At 39.3% G+C, this 21,668-nt stretch overlaps 1 protein-coding gene across 4 annotated transcripts in view; it reads right to left on the reverse strand.

Annotated features, from left to right (window-relative positions):
- The window catches only part of MYT1L (myelin transcription factor 1 like), a 130,722-nt gene that overhangs the window by 30,965 nt on the left and 78,089 nt on the right, over nt 1-21,668 (reverse strand). For all 4 annotated transcript variants that reach the window (XM_054195272.1, XM_054195271.1, XM_054195270.1 and 1 more), the window contains exon 14: nt 2,596-2,658. In XM_054195272.1, the coding sequence (XP_054051247.1) occupies nt 2,596-2,658 (63 nt within the window). The remainder of the gene's footprint in view (nt 1-2,595; nt 2,659-21,668) is intronic.

A 21,668-nucleotide genomic window follows, 5' to 3' on the forward strand; every position in this document is an offset into this window, starting at 1 on the left:
AACAGACAGCTTCTGAGGTTATGATTAATTCATTTTTCCTCTGACAGCAGATTCACCAAGAAAACATATGTCAAGGATGAGCCTTTGCTTTAATTTTTTTTTATCCTATAATAACCAAAAGCTATTACAAAATAAACATATTACTTCATTTTTATATCAGTTTAATTCCTTATATAGGAAGATAAAAGACAACAAGGGAAATTCAGCACCGGTATATGCTGATACAACTTCTTGCATACATTGAATGGGTGTGTGGAACTGCAGAGAGCTATGTCAGAGTTAACTCTGCCTTCATGTGCGCGTGCTGTTGAGCAGCCATTTTAAATACAGATGATACCTAGGCATCTTGGCAGCCATTTGAGAGAAGTTTGTGGTTCCTTTCCTTCTGAAACCGAAAGGGTTGTAAGCGATGGTATCAAATACAAACAAAAATGCAAACTCAGATGCAAGCAGAGGTAGATGCTAATTTTCAGCGTGGGACTTAGAAAGCTTAACTGTGAACGTGCTGTGGGGTCTTTCATACTGAACAGCTCCAGATTTAGGCTACTGGTTTGCTGGCCTTTTAAAGAGCACCCATTTTGCCAGCCTCACCACCTCAGAAATGGCCTCGACAGATATCATGACCTGAACAGTGTGGGGCCACCTCCGTGTCAATGTGATGGGTGTCCTGGGGGCATCGGTGGTTTTAAGCAAAGACGACATTACTCCTTCACTGTCAGTGCCCCCATACCCACAGGCAGCCAAGGACAAAGGGCTGCTGGAGGCATTTTGGAAGAGAAATGAGAGAGGTATGTGGTCAATATAGATATGGTGGCATTTCAAAACGTTGACTGTGTTAAATCCCAACGGACTCGACAAATTCCACATCACTTAGTTTTGCGGAATTACTTTTTATATCTTTATGTGTACTGAGTATGCTGCAGAATCAAATGAAAACTTGGTCCAGCACTCATCTGCAAAACTACAGGAGCTTACAGGTAGGTAACACCATCCAGCTCATGGTCTGGTCCTACAGTGACCAGGAGACAATGCCCAGGAAAGGGTTTAAAAAACGAGCCGACATTTTTTTGACCCCAAATGACCCCAAAAAATGAGCTGGGTCATTCTCCCCAGCTAACCTTGCTAGCTTTTAGGTTTCTTGTTTGTGACACTTTGCCTTCTGCATCTTCACTGTCCTGCCTGTTTCTGGTTAAATAAATGAACAAATACATAAACAGCTTCCTGAAATAGCACAGTCAGGGCATAGCTACACCAAGCATATTGCTGGTAGAGGTGTGAGCTGAAAAATCCACATATCGTTAAATGTAGTTCTAAATTTGACCTTAAATCCCTTTGAAAGTGTGATTTAATCTCTTACATCATGTAAGTGGTTTTAAAATGTTTACATCTTCTCCTTTATGATGTTATTTGTACTTTTGATGTTTAACTGTGCATTACTGAAATTGTTATTGTGATCTTTCATTTTTACAGCACGTAAAGGTATGGCACATTCCCAATGTCTATGTTATTTATGTTTTGACTTTAATCTGTTTGTTGCTTTTACTGGCAATACATTTAAACGGGGAATTTGCGTATTGACTAGTTATAGCCAATTGTAAAACTGCAGGGACTTGGTGAAGCAAGCAAATATCCAGACTCAACAGTATTACTATGCAGGGGAGTGAAGAGCCTTTACTTAAAAAAGAGAGGTGGGCTACACTATTATTCTTTGATTGAACAATGGATAGCTATTTACAAAATATGGTGCAGCTCTTCTCTACTGATTTATAGTTCTCAAATAGCCACAGGGGAATTGCTAATTACACAGCATTTGTAACATTACCTCTACAGTGATACCACTGTAATGCACTTTGGGGTTACCAACAATACCCTAATTACTAAATGTGAAGTTTTCTTTTGCCCTTGATAAGGATCACAGTTACAGTTTAGGTAATTAAGGTTTTTAATCCATAAACTTTCTCTTTCTCTTCTTCTGGCTTGACATAGTTATGTAGAATCTGTTGCGATTTAAAAACAAGCCAACCTTTATTGTGAAATGTACTAACAAGAATGATGCATATTAGACGGAAGAGGTACTTTTTCCCTCTGATTAAAGCTGGTAAGGTTTCAGCTAGGAGAGGAGGTAAAGAACTGCCTCCAATTCCGCATTTCAAGAAATACAGAGGCAGTCTGGAAGAGACTGACAGGAACAAACAGAAAATATAATTTCTGGGGAAGAAAATGCAGGAACGGGATTTGAGTCCAGAAAAGGTAAGACTGTGAGGAGAAGAGTTAAGTCATCTAAATGTAAAGCAGCAGAAACTTATGAATGTCGAATTGCTTCCCTGGGGTAAGAGAGAAGATAGAAAACCTGGATTGATTTTCTACAAATATTTTGATAGATATTAGCAAATATCTTCCTACCTACTTGGGTAGTGAGCCATGCTGAAACTGCAAAATGTTATTCATTGGTGATAAATAGGATGAGTTAGACCAACCTGTGTCTATGTATAGCACTCAGTCCTACTTCAGTATTGAGAGAGGGAAGTGAGGTCTGTTGAGGTCTCTAGCCATTCAGTTGTTTGATTTAAAGAAAAAAACCTTCTCTTTACATACCTTCGATGTGAAGCATAATTTCCGGTAATATGCCCAGAGCCATCACACCCAGGGGTGGGACACCTAGAATAATAATGGAAGAGATACAGAGCAGTGTTACTGACAGGAAAGATATAACTGCCCATCAAAAATTACTCATTGGCTCTGTCCCTGATTCCACAGGTGCCAGCCCTAGGGATCTGTAGCCATTGCTAAACCTAAGCTTAATTCCACACTGGGGACAAACATACTTATTTTATTCATAAAATGTTTTTGTTTGCTACTCCTCACCTGCCCGCTCAAACACTTTCTGGATATCTCTAGTATCGGCAGATTAGTGGAGATTTCCAGCAGCAGCCTGACATCCCCACATCACCAGGAACGAGTAGGGTTGACAGCAAATGGGATATCCCCAGGGTGTGTACTTAGGTAATGGCTAACACTACAGCAAGCCGTTTTCTTTTCCATCAGAGCTATTGCTATAATCCCACCGCACAGTGTCTTGAGGTCATGCCATGGAGATACTCCTCCACCTCTCCATGAAGCGAAGGAGATGCCTTAGGAAAAGGAAATGTGTAGATGGGGGAGTAATGCTGGCCTCTCACAGAGAAATGGTAACCCACCCAAACACTCCCAAACACCCCCAAACACCAAGCTACAGCACCAGATAGAGAAGTCGCTGATACAGCCACCAGTGGGATGTCTAATGGTTGAACGACATTGGAGTCATCAAAGAAAATCGATGGGTTTTTCTACATTGCAAAGATGATTGCAATCACCACAGAATAAGCTAAATTATAATGCTAAGTAAAATCATTAGCTGGTATTGGAACTGCTACACTAAATCACAGAAAAGACAAAGGAGGAATTAATTATATTCGTTTTACTGAACAGGCGAATGTTATGTGAATTCCAAAAAGTCACATTTCTTGAGCCTGAGTTTTGAATTTTAGCCATGCTTTAGAGATTCATTTGAAGAAAGCATTCAAATTCAAAAAAGCATGTGCACAAATTCAGATGTTGCGTTCTGAAACATCAGATTTCCATAATGTTGAATTCTTTCACTATTTGAATCCAGAGTTCATGCAGACTTTGGCTTTCACCTTTTAGTTACATGTGTGCTTTCCTTAAAGTTGGTCCATACTGGTAAATTTTTGTTTCACAAAGGTTTCTGCAGAGACTTGAAAGTTTCTTAAATTCAGGAATTAAGCAACCCAGAATTCAGTGCAATGGGGCTGTCACATTGCATTAAGCTGAATTTTAGCCCTTTAAAGCCAGTAAGCATTACCTACTCAGCAGAGCCAAACTCCAAACATGATTAATACAACCTTGAAAGACAGAAATCAAACTGGAATTTGTTAAATGGTGTTCTCATATGGTCTTCATCCATACCAGTTGAGTTATTCATTAGAAACCATTAAAATATGGTAGCACTTCCAGGATGTAAGCTGGTAAAACCTCTGGGGTTCACTACATCACTGAAGTTTCTTTTCTATGTAACAAACAGCTGGTGTGCTTTGGCAAAAAGGCTAAACAATGTCCTTGAAGACAATTCTCCTTTTCTCTTGCTTTAAGTCTTTTCACAGGACCAAGTATAAGACCATGATCTTGACTAGTAGGTATAAGTATTATTGTGATTCTTAATATCTTAAGGACCAATACACAGGTTGACATCACACGTTAATCTTTCTGCTCGTGGCAAGATAAAAAGCCTAATTTTTGTATAGTTTCTTCTGATACAAATTAGGTAAAAATACGGCCCTTGGTGAAGAAGTCATAGCTTAGTCTGTATGGCCCTCACTATTCATTCTATGCTGTGGCTTCACATGGCTAGCACAAATTTTGGCTATTACTTTAAGTTAAAAAATAAGTGGTTAGGGCATCTTGTATTTTAAATACTTCATATCTAAATATTTAGGTGTTCTCATGATTTATTTTTTTTTTTGGCAAATGTTTTGATATCTGCAGGGAGACAACCTCTGGCTTCATGTGTTTTTTTAATGCTAGGCATCTTCAGTGATCTTCAACTTATTTCCTACTTCCATCAAGACCAGCTGCATCACTAAAGCCTGACTGAAGCCTCTAAAGATGTTAAATCAAAAGATATGGACATAAGAATTAATTAAAGGAATTGACTAAACTTTGGCTCTAAATATCCATGGCATTTAAATGAATAAAGGTGAACAAGGAGCCATGAGACTGTTCCTCTGCAGTCTGTCTGAGGTACTACAAGGATTCCTTCTTTATGAACCCATGCTATTTGAAACCAGCATTTTCCTCTACAGACTTTTCAGTCCTTTTCATAGAATCATAGAATCATAGGGTTGGAAGAGACCTCTGGAGATCATCGAGTCCAACCCCCCTGCCAGAGCAGGGTCACCTAGAGCAGGTTGCACAGGAACGCGTCCAGGTGGGTTCTGAATGTCTCCAGAGACGGAGACTCCACCACCTCTCTGGGCAGCCTGTGCCAGTGCTCTGCCACCCTCAAAGGAAAGAAGTTCCTCCTCATGTGTAGGTGGAACTTCCTATGCTCAAGTTTGTGCCCATTACCTCTTGTCCTGTTCCCGGGCACCACTGAAAAGAGCCTGGCCCCATCCTCCTGACATCCACCCTTTAAGTATTTATAAGTGTTGATAAGGTCCCCCCTCAGTTGTCTTTTTTCCAGACTGAAGAGACCCAAATCCCTCAGCCTTTCTTCGTAAGAGAGGTGTTCCAGTCCCCTAATCATCTTGGTAGCCCTTTGCTGCACCCTCTCCAGCAGTTCCCTGTCCCTCTTGAACCGGGGAGCCCAGAACTGGACACAGTACTCCAGGGGCGGCCTCACCAGGGCAGAGTAGAGGGGGAGGATGACCTCCCTCCACCTGCTGGCCACACTCTTCTTGATGCACCCCAGGATGCCATTGGCCTTCTTGGCCACAAGGGCACATTGCTGGCTCATGGTCATCCTGTTGTCCACCAGGACTCCCAGGTCTCTCTCAGCTGAGCTGCTCTCCAGCAGGTCAGCCCCCAACCTGTACTGGTGCATGAATAAGCTATTATTTCAGAATAAGCTATTATCAAAACTCCACAGCAGTTTTTCTTATCTTTTCCAAGACTTTTGCTGCAGGCATGCATGATTAATAGTGTCTTAACAAACAGCATTTAAAAGATGCACCAGTATATCCAATCAATAAGTCCTAAAATTAGACCATTACACCTCAACCATCTGGACAGTCTTACACAATTTAAAAACTAGCTTATTTCTGTGTAATTTAAAAAAATAATCTTAAGGAACTGAAGTTAAAGAAGAAATCATCCTGCTGTAAATTAAACTGAGAATCTTCACAAAGGGCTCTGTACAGTTCACATCAGTTTAAAAATCATACTTTTGATTAAACCCAAAGAGATTTTTTATGTGGACAAGGATTTTAGAAAGACCATCCAGATTTTGATTTTGGCACTATAGTATTTGTTTTCAAGTCTCATAAGCTTATATTGACCTAAATGTAACAGATGAAATGAGGGTTTAGTGCAGTTGATAAGAACATTTTAAAATCCCGGAACATTTCTATTTACTGGTGTTTCCAGTGCTTATAACCACTGTGAAATATAGGATGCAGTTATACAGCAGTCTGTTTCATCTATAAAGTTATTACAGTATTTATTTGCTATCCTAAGCAGATTAGGTAAAGGAGACAATTAGAATCCCTTGTACCACTGGAATCGTGAGTCTCTGTTTTCAGAATGTCTGGTCATACATAGGACTTGCATATACCTTACTACTTTACTATCAACTACTACCTATATGTATTTGACTTAACTAAACACATGTACATGCAACAATGCTAGAAAAATGTATGTACAGGTGCTTATAATAAGCAAATGATGTGAAACCCTTTGAAAATGAGTATCAGAGTAAGTGGAAAATGAGATACACGGTTTCCTCACTTACTTAAAGTGAATGTAATTTGGCAGGATCAGAAGCTTATTTGTAAACTGTACATAATAGCTTACTGCAGAAAAGGAAATACTTCAGTACTGTAAAGGGTGAGGTGACAAAAGGGACTCACCCTGTAAAGACGGAGGTTCAGAACATATAACACTAACACTTCACACAAACTCAGGGCATCCAGCAAAATCAAAGAGCTTGTCGGTGCTTGTCAGTTAGCACCACCCTGATGTCCCATTCATTTCACATAACATCCCAGAGAAGCTTTTTTGGGAACATAAGCATAAGCAGAAAACAGGCCAGGCAGCAGAGCAGCAACAGCTGTGGCAGCTGGATTCAGTATTGGGCTTAGATTCAATAGCAGGAATGAAAAACAGGCCAGAGCCAAATAGATAAATATATTTAAGCCCTAGTACCCATTCCTCACTGGGGACAGGACCGAAGGTGTGCAGCAATTAAAAAAGACTTTCGGCAGCTTGAACGAACTTCTTGGGACTGGGGAAGAAATGGCTGCAATGCCCAAATGGGCTCTGGGAGGTTTTTTTTTCCAAATGCCAATGGTTAAAAGTCGAGCTGCAAACTCAGCGCAGAAGAAAAACCAGCTCACATCAGCATAGCAGACTACAAATAAGATACACATTTAAACCTATATTCCCAGGCTTTTATCTAGCTTTACAGGAGCTACATAAGCTTACATGTATCTTACGTATTTGGATAATATACAGCTCAGCTAGTGTGAGACCAAACAGGATGTTACACAAAGGTGCCAAGACAGAACTGAAGTAGTTTTGTCCTCATTATTGTGTATAGCTTCGGTTGACTTAATTTGAATTTTTTTTTTAAAACACAAACTATCCTGAAAAATACCGATAAAACAAAGATATAGTTATCTGCAATATAATGAAAACCTTGGCGTCTTTTTTTTTTTTAAAAAAAACTTTTAGAGATTTTACCACAAAATTACAACAGCTGTTTGGAACCAGAAGGATTGCACTTCCCTATGGAGGAAGCAGAGCTCATGGAATTTTTTTCAGTGCGTGCAGCCTGACCACAGCTCAGTGCCTGGGCTCAGGCTTGGGCTCAGGCTCCCTCTCTCTCAGAAACCCTCAGTTGAGATTCAGCAACACAGTGAATTCTATTTCCACCTCAGTCAATCTTGTCTTTAAGGTTTGACCAGTTTACAAGTACAAATCCAAACAGAAACCTTGGATCTAGAATTATACAAGCCCAAATCCAGCACACCACGTGAACAAGAGTCAGGTCATTTTAACACATGGTTGCATTTTTCGCTAAGTAGGGTGACAATGTTTACCTTAATCATCAGAGGCACTTTCAGCAGCTGTAGCCAATATAACTTCTGTTCTCTGTCTCTTGCCCCTTCAATCACCCTTGGCCCCTGCTATGCCCTGCACCAAACCCTCTCCCTCCGCCCACTCTCAGCTTCACTGCCCTTACCACTGCAGCCTGGTCTTCACTAAGGAAAGGGCATGACGTTATTAAGTCAGACTGTAGTTTTCACATGAATTGGCAGGTTCGTACATTGTCTGTGGACTTTTTTTAGCTATTGCTCTTGGGGGATTAATAATAGTACTCAGTGGACACTCTAGAAATAAAGAAATAATAACAGTCACTGATAAAGGTGAAGAGGATTGCTAATTCTGATTATGGCAAACTGCTTCGACATTTTATTTTTGTGCTGAGGAAATTGGCTCCCATGGGACTGAATTAAGCCATTAATTTACCTCACACTGGCCATGCCAAGAGCCATCAGACAGTAATCCTTTCTAGGACCCACCAAACTATACTGGTATTCAATTGCAATGGGCAGCTACAAAATACCTTTCATGATCTGTTATTAGTAAGCTGGTGTACCAGCTCTAAAGACTGATCTTACTTTTATTGTTTAGTTTACAGCACTTAGCACCTACTACATTGTGTATCCAATCTTCCCTTGTGTAAGTAAATGAACACACATATACAGTCTACCAGACAGAATATGTATCCTATAAATTACTAATTAAATAATGAAAGCAGATGTAGCTAGCAACCCAAAAGAAAAATCATATTGAATCGAACGGGGGAGTAAACCAGTAAGTTTTGCAAAAATGCAGAATGGTTCTTCAGAATGTTCCACGATGCAAAAGAACTGGGATTTAATAGAAATTTATATCTTTCCCATAGTTTTATTTTCACCATGCTGTCAATCTTTATAGTAGAGCTGTGATTTTCTGTTGAAGGTTCAGAAAGGCTAGAGAAATATAATTGTTTCCTGTGGGACTTTTTCATAGCAGAATGTAGAATTTTTTATTGTCTGATGGTTTCCATGTATTTGAGATTCTGTTTTATTTGACTGAATCACCAGGAATGGAATTCATAGGTTGGGAGGCTGGAAGACAGACACAATAATACTTTGCATTTCTGTCTTTCATCTGAAGATCTGAAAGTATTTTACAAACATTAATGGATAAAATCTCACACTGCTGCTTTGAAAAAGGGAAGAATTTGGCTGAGGAAAACTGGGGCAGAGAAAGGCTAAATGGCATTATAAAGAAGAGGAAAACAGGCTAGAAGTAGAGATTCCTATTCAACGCTCTGTTTGCAGCTATAAAGCCATATGTCTTCTGAAACTACATGTAGATTCGTAAACAAAATATTGTGGAGTTTTTTCTAGTCAGGTGGTCCAGAAACAAAAGGTTACAAAAGCAAACCTGTAAAGATACTGTGTTTGCAGTTCCCTGAATTGATTATGTGAGGAAGGAGAAAAAAAAGGGGAGTGAGCAAGAAAGGGAAGGGATGAGAAGAAGCTTTGTCAAATTAAGAAATGGAGTTTTCTGTAAGGTATGGTAAGTTTGTTGTATGTCTATGCCTCTACAAATTTGAGAGCTTGTCAAAAAACAAGAGGATTGCAGCTCTTGAAAAACAAGTCCCTTTTTTAACTATTTAAGAAGCCAAAAGAGAGAACAAGTTTTCCTCCAGTTCCTTCCTCTGCCACTCAGCGCTGACCTGCAGGGAGCACTCCAGGGCGAAAAAAAGAGATCATAAACAGAGCTGTTTGGTCCTCAGCAGAGATTTTTTGGCCACGGGTGTGTCAGTAACAGTCAGGGTTGTGATTACTGTTATGAAAACACCTATTTAACAGGAACTGGACAGAAACCAGCAACTCATTTTGCCTTTACCTTCCTGAGCAGCCAGAGCAATGCCTCCCAGCCATTAGTGTTCTAGCCAGCTCTGTGAAAGCAATCTGGATATGTAAATCTCTAAATCTTATTTTCAGTCCCAGGTATTTTGGTAGATTCTCAAGCTCTAATTAAGTATGTGAAGTGGGAATGCTGCTGGTCCTTTTCCTCATGAAGACCCAGAAGAAAAGCTGTTCTCTGTTCTAATTCCAGTAGGAACACAGATGCTTTTCCACTTTTACGCTGTTGTCTTTTATTGTCTATTTTTTTACCATAGCATTTGACTTCTGAATTTCTAAAGTGTTGATTCTTTCTTTGGACACCTAGACAAAACCCTCTACCTACACAACCTATCTGTGAATTTGCAATGAAAAACTTTTTATTAGGATGGAATTATTTTCTCTTATTTTTCCTCGATGAAGCTTCACATCTACATGCTTCTTCACTCTTTATTTTACTCCTTCTGTTTTCTTTACTGGCCTCTTTCTCCCTGTTTTCAATCTCTTATCCTTTTTTCTACAGAGGAGCAAGAACCTCCATTTGCTTTCACCCCATGGTTTGCTTTCCATCCGTATTTCTCTGCAGCGGTTTTCTTCCACATTCTACTGCTTCCTTTTCCAGATCCTTTCCCTTCCTCATTGTCTCTTGTCACTTTTAAATTTTTTTTTCTCCCTTTTACTTCTTTTTTCTCTGTCCTCTTTGGCTGATATCTTCATTCTCTGTTCCTCCCTCATCCTTTCCTCCTTTCATGATCTCTAATAACCTTGAAGTCAACAGTTCTTTCTTCTTTCCTCCTCTTTGCTGTTTCTTTCCATTATCTCTTCTTTCATCACCCCTCTTGTCCTCCTGCTCTTTTCTCCCAGCTGATTTTGTCTTTCCCTTAGTCTGCATTGCTTGTGGTCCTCTCACATTGCTGAGATGACTGGGTACACATTGCATCCTTGTGCCAGGGGAGAAAACGCTGTGTTGTGAAACCTTAGAATTTCTTGGCTGCCAAGACACAACGAATCACTTTAAGTATCTTGCACTCTTTTACTTTCATTAAAGTCCTTGTAAGCTTTACCACTGGCTTCAAAAGGAGCAGAACCAGGCTAGCACTGGGCACTTCTGAAAATTGAATTCAGAGCTCATTTGAAGCTCATTTGAATTGGTTCAAGAGGCAACATAAACTCTGTGGGACAGGTATGCAGATAATGAATATTTCAGTGGATCTTGAGTCTATGGTTTCCTGTTCAAGGCTAAACCTATATTCTAGTCATCACAAATATACCTACAAAAGCATGTGAAGTCGGACCCTTATAAATATCAAAGGTTTGTAAAGATGCATTGTAAGACAAAAATAAAAAAGAAGTTAAATTTAGATTCATATGTTAATTATTTCCCAGTATTCAGCCTAACTAGGAGGAGTACTTAATCACACGAATTTAGTTTTAGCAAACGTGCTAAATATTACTTTTTCATATGTAAAATACTGCTAACATTTCTTATCAGAATGCTACTGACACAACAGGCCTCATTGGAGGTAACAGGAAAATGTAAAACCCCAAACCACAGCAGATATAAAGGAAGAGGATTTGAGGAAATAACAAGAGCCAGCAAAAAAAAAAAAAAGATTGTGGTGGAATGGCAAATGATCAAATTCAGAAAAATATTCTGTCTTGTCAGTTGCTTTTTGGCATTGGACCCAGTGCAGTTCCATCAGGAACGGGCAGGAGATCAGGGGATCCAGGCAAGCATCACTCCTGGTGGGGCATTACTGAGCCCTCTCAGAAGACATGGGGAGAAGTGCAGGTTGGAGATTGGAAAGAAGTGTAGAATGGAAGGATTTGCTGTTACCACTTTCACTGTACAGTCTTTCTGTCCATGAGGCAATGATGCCAAGCCTATGGAGCTAGTCCAGGCATGAGACTAAAATAATTTTGGCTCAGAGGCTTCATGGAGTAACTTCAGTCTCTTCTACCTCTGCTGAGAGATTGCTCCGTCTCTCTCTTTGCCTCTAGAAATCCCCAGCAATTGAATGGTTCTAAACTGGGAATGGCTGAGTGCATACTTTTCTCCTTAGGTAAAAATTAATTAATTCTCTGAATTTCTGCACGTACAATTTTTCTGTCCTTAGCTGCTGGTATTAACTATATTGCATTCCTGCATTTTTTGAACTTTGTGGGGGTGAGAAAGAACGTGATGTGTTTTTCAATTACACTGAAATCCATTTTCCAATAAGCAGACTAAAATGCATCATGCTGGCACTTAAAATATTGCTGTGCACTCGAATGCACGGATACACATGATGCGTTTAAATTAATTATATCACTTTAGGAAAAAAACATTCCTGTGCCTTCAGTAAGCACCTCTGCATGCTGCCTGTTCTGCTCGCAGTCAGGACTTCCCAGCAGCAAGTGCCATGACGTGCTGCCCACTGTTCTCACATCCAGCACCAGCATATACCGCCTAACATGCCAGTCGCCAAAGGCATGGTCTGTGCCTAATGTGAAATAGCTTCTGTGCACTACCCAGGGGGGGCTCCGTTCACAGAAGCTGCCAGGGGGAAGCTGTGAATCAGCTCCCTCCCTGGGCACCTTGCCCACGCTTTCTCTCCTGCCAGCATCGCCTGCCTTGGAGGCAGCACCGGCCAGCTGCAGATCCCCTCCCCGCAGCAGAGAGCACTTCCTGGCACCAGGGATGAATCAGTTCCAACATATGCAAATTCAAATGTTCATTTCCAAACACCTCAGCTTTTGGGAAAAAAAGCTTCATTTTGATAGTGAAGGAATAACATAAAACGATTGAAGCATGGAGAAAACTGCAGGAGAAGATAGCCTTAAGAGAGCATGCCTTACAGCTAGGAGCAAAGCGAGTTCTCTGTCTCCTAATAGCCTTGCTGCAAGCCTCTGCTTGAATAAAACAATCACAACCACATGGGCTTTTTTCAGTAATTTTGGGTAGACACATTTGTTTCTGAAGAAGAATGTCGTATTCCTGGTTGGTCTATTAAAAAGGGAACCACGAAACCTCTCAGGTCTATCTGCCACACAGCCACTGTACAGCAAGACTGGTCCAGTCAGGGTTTGCAAAACAGCCAGTGACTTGATTTCTCTTGCTCCCTGTATGTGAAAGTGGGTCCAAGAGAAGCACTTGAAGACAGAAGCACAGGTATAGCATTTTTGTATTCTTCACCTTAAAAGGAATTGTCAAAAGCTCTTCCAACTGGCCTAACTTTTCTGTTTCTGATGTACATAGACATTTTAGCACAAAATTAAATTAAAAGTAGGTCAAACGCTGAGTACTTTGAAAATGCACTCTTCAAAGTAGGGAAGTTTTCCCCTCATAAGAGATTTACATTGTGGTTAGGTCACTAGCCTGCTGGTTGCCTTGAACACCATAAAATTATCAGTAACATAATTCTTGAATTGTTGTTGCTTCTCTCTCTGTTGTTGCTTCTTCCATGCTCTGCTCTTTTGTCCTTTGTGTATCTTCTCCCAGGTGAAGCAATTACCAAAGGGTCTGGTGGGCACAGCAGTATGACCTTCAATCTGTCACTTACTGAGATTTCCCTGGAGGTTTAGGATGACTTAAAAATCTACAAATCTGGAAGACTCAAAACGGTCAGCACCTCCCCAGGAAATGCTGAGAAATGCTATCCGATTAGGACTGCTAAAAGCAGAGGAAACAAATTAGCAGCTTGCATATAGTCTGTGTCTTTAACAATCCACTAAAGTCATCCAGAAGAGAACGTCACAACCCAGCATTAGCAATTCCTTAGCTATTCTTTTTATCTGTTTTTCATTTGAACAGAGCTGTTCAACTTGTGCATGCACAAATACTTGATCAAGAGAAGGGCTCCAGAAAATCACAGCAACGGAGAGAGTTGGATCAAACGTAAGGGGGAAAAGAAAGGTTGAGTGGGAAGGATGGAAAGAATAAGAGCATGAAGAAAGTCCAATTTATATGTCCTCTTTCAAAATAGTATATCAAATATTAGAATGAAAGAGTAAGGCTACAGAATAGGTGGTAATATTTCTAGCCCCGTATAATTAAGAAAGAAGCAGGAGTCCTGCTTCTAATGGGTGCCCTTTCAGTCTAGCATTATGTCAAAGCCATAAATGGACAGGATTGTAAACACCTTTGAGGTATTTAGGAAATATATCATGGGCAGCATGAGGGCTCAGAGGTTTGAAAAAAACCCCCCATTAATATAATCCAAATTACAGAAAATATAATGGGCTGAAATTTTCTTCACTATTAATGGCTTGCTTCTTACTCTCCTGTTTCAAAAGAGCAATTAAAAAGATGATTTTCAGTGCACATTCAGAAAGGGAAGATAAAGTAAACATAGTAGTTTGGTGTAAAATGTGTTTAGGTGACTAATTGCATCTTAAGGCTGAGAGGTATGTCTTCTTCCATATGCAGTCACTGCACTGTGCCCATTAGCAACCTTGAGAAGTGCTATTGTACCATGAAGTTCCTATGCTGGATGGATTTTTAAATCTCTTCTGAATATATGTGTTTCTAACTGAAAACACGTGCCATCCAATAACAGAGACAGGTTAACATTTGGATAAAGGGAGCAAACTCTCAAGGGTTTTACTTTCCCAGACACATAAAGCTGAGATGCTACTTTCTATTTTTGGGGTGAAGAGTCAACAGCAAAAAAGTAAAATCCTTCAGTTTTTATTTCATGAAAACAAGCAGCTTTTTCCCTCTAGGCCTAAAAACATTTGTCAGAAGCCCAAGTGAAGAAATGTGAAAATACTGAGTGTGAATTATATCAGACTGTGAGAGGCAGTCTGGTCTAGTAAGAAGACTAATGAACAGTACAGCTAAGGGAAATCCAGCTTTGTTACTGATTTTCTGTGCAAGTTTATACTAATTTTTGAGCAAGTCTCAGACACGCGCTAATTTTTGGTGCGGTTACCTTAAGACTCATGCTGCACATACGCTGATTTTTAAGTATAACATCACCATTTACTTGAACTTACCTCAGGTCTGCAATCTTAAGCAAGACTTAATTAATACCGAAGGAAAAAGTTCTTACGGCGAGTCCAGTCAAGAACCTATCTGCAAGGAGGACGAGTTGGGCATGACCACAGCTATGCCCACTCCTAGAAGTGCTCCATCCTACTTACTGCCTTGAGGCAGTCTCAGATGGTAGACAGTGGACAGAGAAATCACCCCTAATGAAGTAACGCTTAGGAGGGCACAATATTTTTAGTATTCTTCCCAGCGCTCTGAGAATTACAAACACTAAGCTGCAAGTTTGCATTGCTGCAAGATGTTGCAGGATGGTTATGGGCCTGAAGCACTTGATATACAAGGCTGAGAGAGCTGGCTTGTTCATTCTTATGAAGAAAAGTGTAAGAAACAATCTTGTTGATGTCTACGAATACTTAACAGGATGGTGTGGTGAAGGCATAGCAAAAGTTTTCTCAGAGCTGCACATCTCAAGAAAGAGAGGCAATGGGGACAAGGTTCAGCATGGGAAAGCCCAATTCATTATAAAGGCAAAAAAAATTACCTTCAGGCTGGTCAAACAGTGGAACGAGTTGTGGGAACTCTAACCTTAGGGATACTAAAAACTTGACTGAACAAGGTCCTGAGTGACCTGCTCCAACTGGACTTGGTCTGAGCAGGAGTTCGGGCATTTGGAGGTCCCTGCCTACATGGTCTTATAATTCTGTAATACGTCTTAAAAGCTGTATCAGAGACCATACCGTTTGGCCTCCTAGGGACAGTACAGATGCAACCTTTCCTTAGAGGCTCATTTCCAGAAAGATCAAGCACCTATCATTCTTCTTGACTGCCGTCCCTTCTTGACAGTTCAAGTCCAACCATCAGCCAATTTCTTTGTATAGTTGTATATATTCAAAATATTTGTATATTTCTTTGTATTTGTATATATTCTTTTCAACATTTGAAAATGATGACTTTAAAGTCCAGTTTGCAGAGCTAATGAACGCTCAGAAATTCTCAGTAAGGTAGATAAAGTGGATCACACCAAACGTCCTGATCAGTGAGAGGGACTGTGTGCCTGAGATAATACTCCCAGTTTCTACTCCAGGCATCCATCTGCCTCTGCTTCAGTGCTTCCCATCCCTCCTGAAAGGATGCTGCAGCCGTCTGGGTAGCACTAAAAGAAACAATGGAGCTTTTAGTACGGTATTCAATAACCTGAAATTGGTGCCATCTCACCCTAACCTGTCAGGCTGTATGAGGCAGTTCGCACATTATGTGAACAAAGGAGACATCCCTTCAGTGAGGGCAGGAAGCTCTGATAAGCCCATTAAAACTGTTCCAAACTAAACTATTCCTTCTCGTGCTGTAATCTGAGTCTGTATTGAACAGTACTTAAGTAATAATTCCAGCTCCATAAGACTGTTCCAAGTTATCATTAGGTAGAGCACTTGAAAATGAATTGTGCTTTTTATTGTCACGGGATATGCTCTGGTGTCTTTTCTTACTTTGGCCCTCCTTACTTTCTCCTTAAAGTTAACAAAGGCAGAAAGCTCACGCTTTTCTACAATTTCGCCTTTTGCAACTCCCATAAGATTAGGCAGTGCAAGCTTGGTTTACACCGTGAACATTTCATGAAAGAGCCACTTTAATTTTGCAGTCTAATAGCTGCAGGAATAGTTTCCAAAACAGCTGCGAAGAGCGCTGGAGAGGTCGGAGGTTACAAACAGGGATAAATGGCTGTGCAGCACAATGGCAGGGTGCAACTACACACTGCAGCGTAGAAAACAGCTTGCTCGCCCAGAAACACCGTGCTTGCGGTTGGGACTGCAGGCAGAGAGAGAAAGCGCTCATGCTCCATTATATCTTAGGGCTCAGAGCTCTCAGGCACTGCAAAATTAGAAAAGCAGCCTTGAGTGAGAGGCTAACAACTCACGTCTTACATGATTTTTTACAAGAAAAAGGTTTCCCTCTGTTTTCCTAAAGCAATACACTTATTTTCCAAAATCACTTCTTGGTTTTGTGTGCTCATAGCCAAATAACCCTGAGCATCTACTTACTGCTCCTTACTCTGATTTCTAATTCACTTCATTAGCATTGATACAGATCTCATCTAAACAAACACTGATGAATACTTTTCTTTTTCCAGGCTGGCGAAGAAGAACCGTAATTTTCTATTTTCAGAGTGAATTTTTACATCCTGTATTCAAACTCTGACAAAATATTTTTTAAAAATCACTGTCCTCACAAACCTTCCTGCTAATTAAGTGCTTCCTGATGAGGATTTGGGAGAACAATATGCAAGGCAGGAACACAGCTGAAACGCATATTCTCTGTTTTGATTAGCTCAGAGGTTGGGATCTTCAGCTATACACAACATGGAAGAAGAAGAGGATCTGATTAACCTCTGGGCATGAACCAGGAGCAGGCAGAACTCCAGCCTTAACACCCATTCAGCCATAGAAAACCCACTAATTCCAAGATGAATCTTGGAATTCCATCTCAGGAAGGTCAAAAGAAAGACTGTGGAACAGGTTACCGATCAAACTACATCTTACAGAAATGTCTCCCATAGGTTGCCACCTCCCAGTACTCATTGCTGTGGACCGTATCTCTTGCACAGAATTTAATCTATTAGCAGTGTCTTTAGAAACTGCCATATTTCCCTTTTTCACTGTGAAGGAAATTGATAAGAAAAAAATATCCTTTGGCTACATATCTTATTCATTACATTTACCTTTGAATGGAAAGTATTTTCATTGACATGAGCACACACGAAAAAAAAGTTTTTCTTAGCCTTAAAGACAATCTCACTACCTTGAAATAACAGCTTTTAAACTTTAAGATGGAATAAAATTATTATTGAGACTTTATGTGAAGATATAAAACCCATTTGGTCTGTTGTACATTAACATTCACAAGAATTTTTGCAAAAATTGGAGATACGTGGTCCTGACCTATTTACTTATTACCCATTTTGAATCAGTAGCATTTACTCTGGGTTCAGTAGAGTTAATACCAAAATTTGTAAAAATTGAATTAAAATCAGGTAAACTATGGTTAAAACATTGGATTCTGGATACAAGTTTTGCGTATAAACTGGTAGACAATTACCACTCATCGGCATTAAATATTACTTATTTTTAATTTACACGGGTTTGTTGTATTAAATAGAAGTCAAACAAAAGTTACAGAACTTCCTTGGTAATATTTGACTAATTAATACCTTAAAAATAAATTTTTTTTGGTAAAACAAGTCATGGTAGGACTCTGTCTACGACAGTATCAACCTCAAACCGGTTTTGTCAAGTGTAAGGAGTGCAAATTCTGGGCATAGGCTTATGCATGGAATTTGGCCTTGTAATGTTGTTCTCACTCCTTTAAAAACATGCTGCTCATGGAAAGCTTTTCACACTTACAGAACATAATTTCAGATCCAAAGCCAGTTAAAGATGGTGGTAGGTTTTCCATTGACTTAAAAGGACTTTGGATCAGGTCTCAGGGAAGACTTAGAACCATTGAAGGTCTTTTTATGTGAATTGGAGTGTTGAGGATTAAAATTTAGCTGGTTTAAAACAAACAAACAAACAAGCAAACAAAATTTCTTAATAATTCCATTCTTCCAGATTCACACTGAAGTCACAACAGGTGTATCGGGTGTTATTCAAGAAGGCGGCCCTTGCCCCTCCTCCATTACACCTATACTTATGGAACATACTTACGCTTTCCTGACAGAAGTTTCTTGATTAGTGCATCAGAGGAAAACAAATCACCACCTACAATGGTTCCTGGAGAAGCCTTGAGAAGAAACCCATAATCTATCATTTTCTTCAATTATTCAGTTCTTTTCATATCAATTTTTATGATTTCCCTTCTATTTTTCCCCATAATTTCTTTATAACTCTTATTCATGGGGAACAAAACCAGCGATTTATCTCTGCAGTGTCCAGCATACCCAACATTTGCAGCTTTTAAATTCAAACTTATTTGTGAAATACACAGAACTTAAAATGGCAGATACTGAATTTACTCATTTAAAGAATACCCTGGTATTTAAAGTAAAAATACACAAATATTTGTAAGAAATAACCACGATGGTTTTTCGTTTTTATATCTGTTGTCTGGTATGTCTAACTCATGGCTGAATTATAGATTCAGATCATATAGTCAAAAACTAAATTGTATGTTGTTTACCTATTAAACTCTGACTTCAGCACCCAGTAGATTGCATTTAACAGAGGGTCATTTTAGTTCTTTCAGCTATCATCAGTTTACACAAGCAAACAAAAAATCCACAAGCTCATAGTTTTACAGGCAAAGTAAGTTGTGATTTCCTACTAAGTCTGCTTTAACGTGCTTTTTGTGTGGATTATGCATTCAAGAAAAGTGCCAGACTCACTGGCCTGGAAAAAATAGTTCTCTACCTGTAAAAAAGAAAAAAAAAGAAAGAAAGAAAATAAAAGAAAGACTATGGCTTGGTTTTCTTATAAACTACGTCTGCATGATTTGATTCCTTTCCTACTTAGTACAGAAGAAAAGTGCTCCAGTATCTAATCCCTTTTGAATAAATTATATTTATAGCTCTTTTAAGCTGATCATATGCTTTCATAATGATGTCCCCATTAATTTGCAGTATGAAAATTTGGAAACTAGATTCCGTTCATCTCCGTGTACTGTTAACTCTGAAGCCTGAAGATGGCGTTTTAAATAGCACTCTGATTGATTACTTTACAGCTGATCGTTTTAATGAAACTATGTAAATAGTATAATTCTGGAACTGCATCTCAAATATAATTTATTTAGATTTAATTTTTTCAAGGGTCTGTCTTTTTTTCCTTTTTACCACAGTCCAAAAATTAATAGATAACAACAGTAATGTACTTATACTGTAGTCCTCCTCTGCCTCTTTTTTACTGCAGAAAACAGATACTGCTGGAGCTGAGTGCAGTGTAAGCACAGTCAAGCATACAAAAATAATTAACGATGGCCAGTGTTAAAACACTCCTCAAAATCTAAGGTTGTGTCACACAGTGTACATCAAATGAGCCCATGCTGAAAGAGCACAATGTCGTTATCTGTAGAAGGAGAGAAACCAGCAGACTTTGAAGCAGTGGAAATTCTGTGTGTGTTAGGGTAGAAGAGCAGTTTTTACATGCAGATGAGCAAATGTCAATTTCACTTACTGGGAATACAAAAAATATTGTAAAAGAAGATTATGATGAGGTGTTTATGAGGGATATGGGATATTTCAGAGATATAAAACATTGATATAGATACTACAGTGCTGCAAGAAATGTGTGCCACATAAAGTCCCAATAGCACTGAGATAAAAATAAAGGGGTGAACTTAACAAAATCAGATGTTACTGTGCAGATACAGACACCAAGTAATCGAGTTAGCAATTGGCCATTCTAAGAAACCAAACAATGCAAGGAGTTTTTTAACTTCAAAAGATTTAAATAAGGCAATCAAACATGAATGCTAACCCAAGAGAACAGCTGAGGGCATCTGCCCAGATCATCACTGTTGTATCTTAGCATAACTCCACCGAAGGCAATGGAGCTATGCTAATTTACACCAACTGAGGATCCAGACAATCAAGTTTAGGACTTCGAGTGACAAAATTACTTTTATTTTGGGGTATATATTAAAGGGTTTTGGCAAGTCTGACCAAACACAGAAAGTGCGAAACACTGCACTTTTAATTTGCCTTTTAGCAACTGTATAGTTGATGCAACTTCCCATGGGGATTGCCTCAGCACTTGGGATATACCACAGCATCATGTTGCAGATCTTTGCGGATCTGGATGGAATGAGCAATTGGTTATGATCTGTTGATTTGAAGCAAAAATGATCAACATCACAATGGGAGTTTGCACAATAACCAAATTGTGCCAAAGAAAAGACCCTTGAATTGAACACGAGCAAATGCCAGGCTGAATGAGATTAATTATGTAGGACACATTCAATGACAAAGAAGTATGACCAAACCCAAGGAAGGCAGAGGCAACTGTACAAATGGAAAGACTCCAAGACGGGAAGGCCTTAGAGAGATTCATTGGGCATGTTAACATCACTAAGCAAATTCATTGATCATTAATCACAATTAAGTGCTCCTCTCAGAATAGCTGCTTAGGGACTGCACAGAATGGCACTGGAATGACTGACAAGAGGAATTTTTTGAAAATTAAAATGAACTTTCAAATAAACATTCACACTGAAATATTTGGTGATTAGTGAAGAGCTTAGGAACTAAGCTAAGTTGTTACTGCAGACACTGAATTCCACTTTCAAAGTTAGGCATATGGAAGGATGCCCAGCACTTACATTCCTTCTGAAAACAAAGTTTACACTCTTAAGTCACACAGGTTGCTTTGAAAAAATTACTCTAATTCAGTGATTGTTCATCTGAATTGAGACTATTTTGGGTGATAACTAAGTGGCAAATGGTTTTAAATACTGATTGAAATCCAAACAGTAAAAAAGTACAGCTATCAATATCTTCTGTTTCAAATAATTAAGTATGTAAAGAAAGAGGCCATAAACTATTCGGGTATTGTAGATGCCACTGTGCAAATGAAGCCTCTAATTTCAGAGCATTTTGTGGTATTGAAAACTTACTAAGGCCCTGATTCTGCAAGGTGCTTCATGCAAACATTTTTGTGCCTGCATGGAACATTTCACAGCATCAGAGGTACTGATATGCAGATGGAGCTTTTTGGGGGGTACATGCTTTTAAGACTACCTCTCAGTAATGAAAACAATGATGAAGGGTCTCATGTAAACAGAACTCAAGTATTTTCCATTTTAGAGACAAAAGTTGACAAACTTAAGTGAGAATAATGGAATGACTCAACCTTACCAGAGTCTGAATGAGTTATTCTAACAAAAAAAAAGCCCAGCCACTTCCATATGTAAAACTTATTGCGACTACAGAGATGAGGTTGCTGCAGATGATGGGTTTCTATACAAAGGACATTATCATAACACCACACGACATGAGGTTGGAAATGCTAGGTATAACCTACAGTGCCCATTTGAGT

The sequence above is a fragment of the Rissa tridactyla genome, chromosome 3 (assembly GCF_028500815.1).
Source record: "Rissa tridactyla isolate bRisTri1 chromosome 3, bRisTri1.patW.cur.20221130, whole genome shotgun sequence".
In the NCBI taxonomy this organism is placed as follows: Eukaryota; Metazoa; Chordata; class Aves; order Charadriiformes; family Laridae; genus Rissa; species Rissa tridactyla.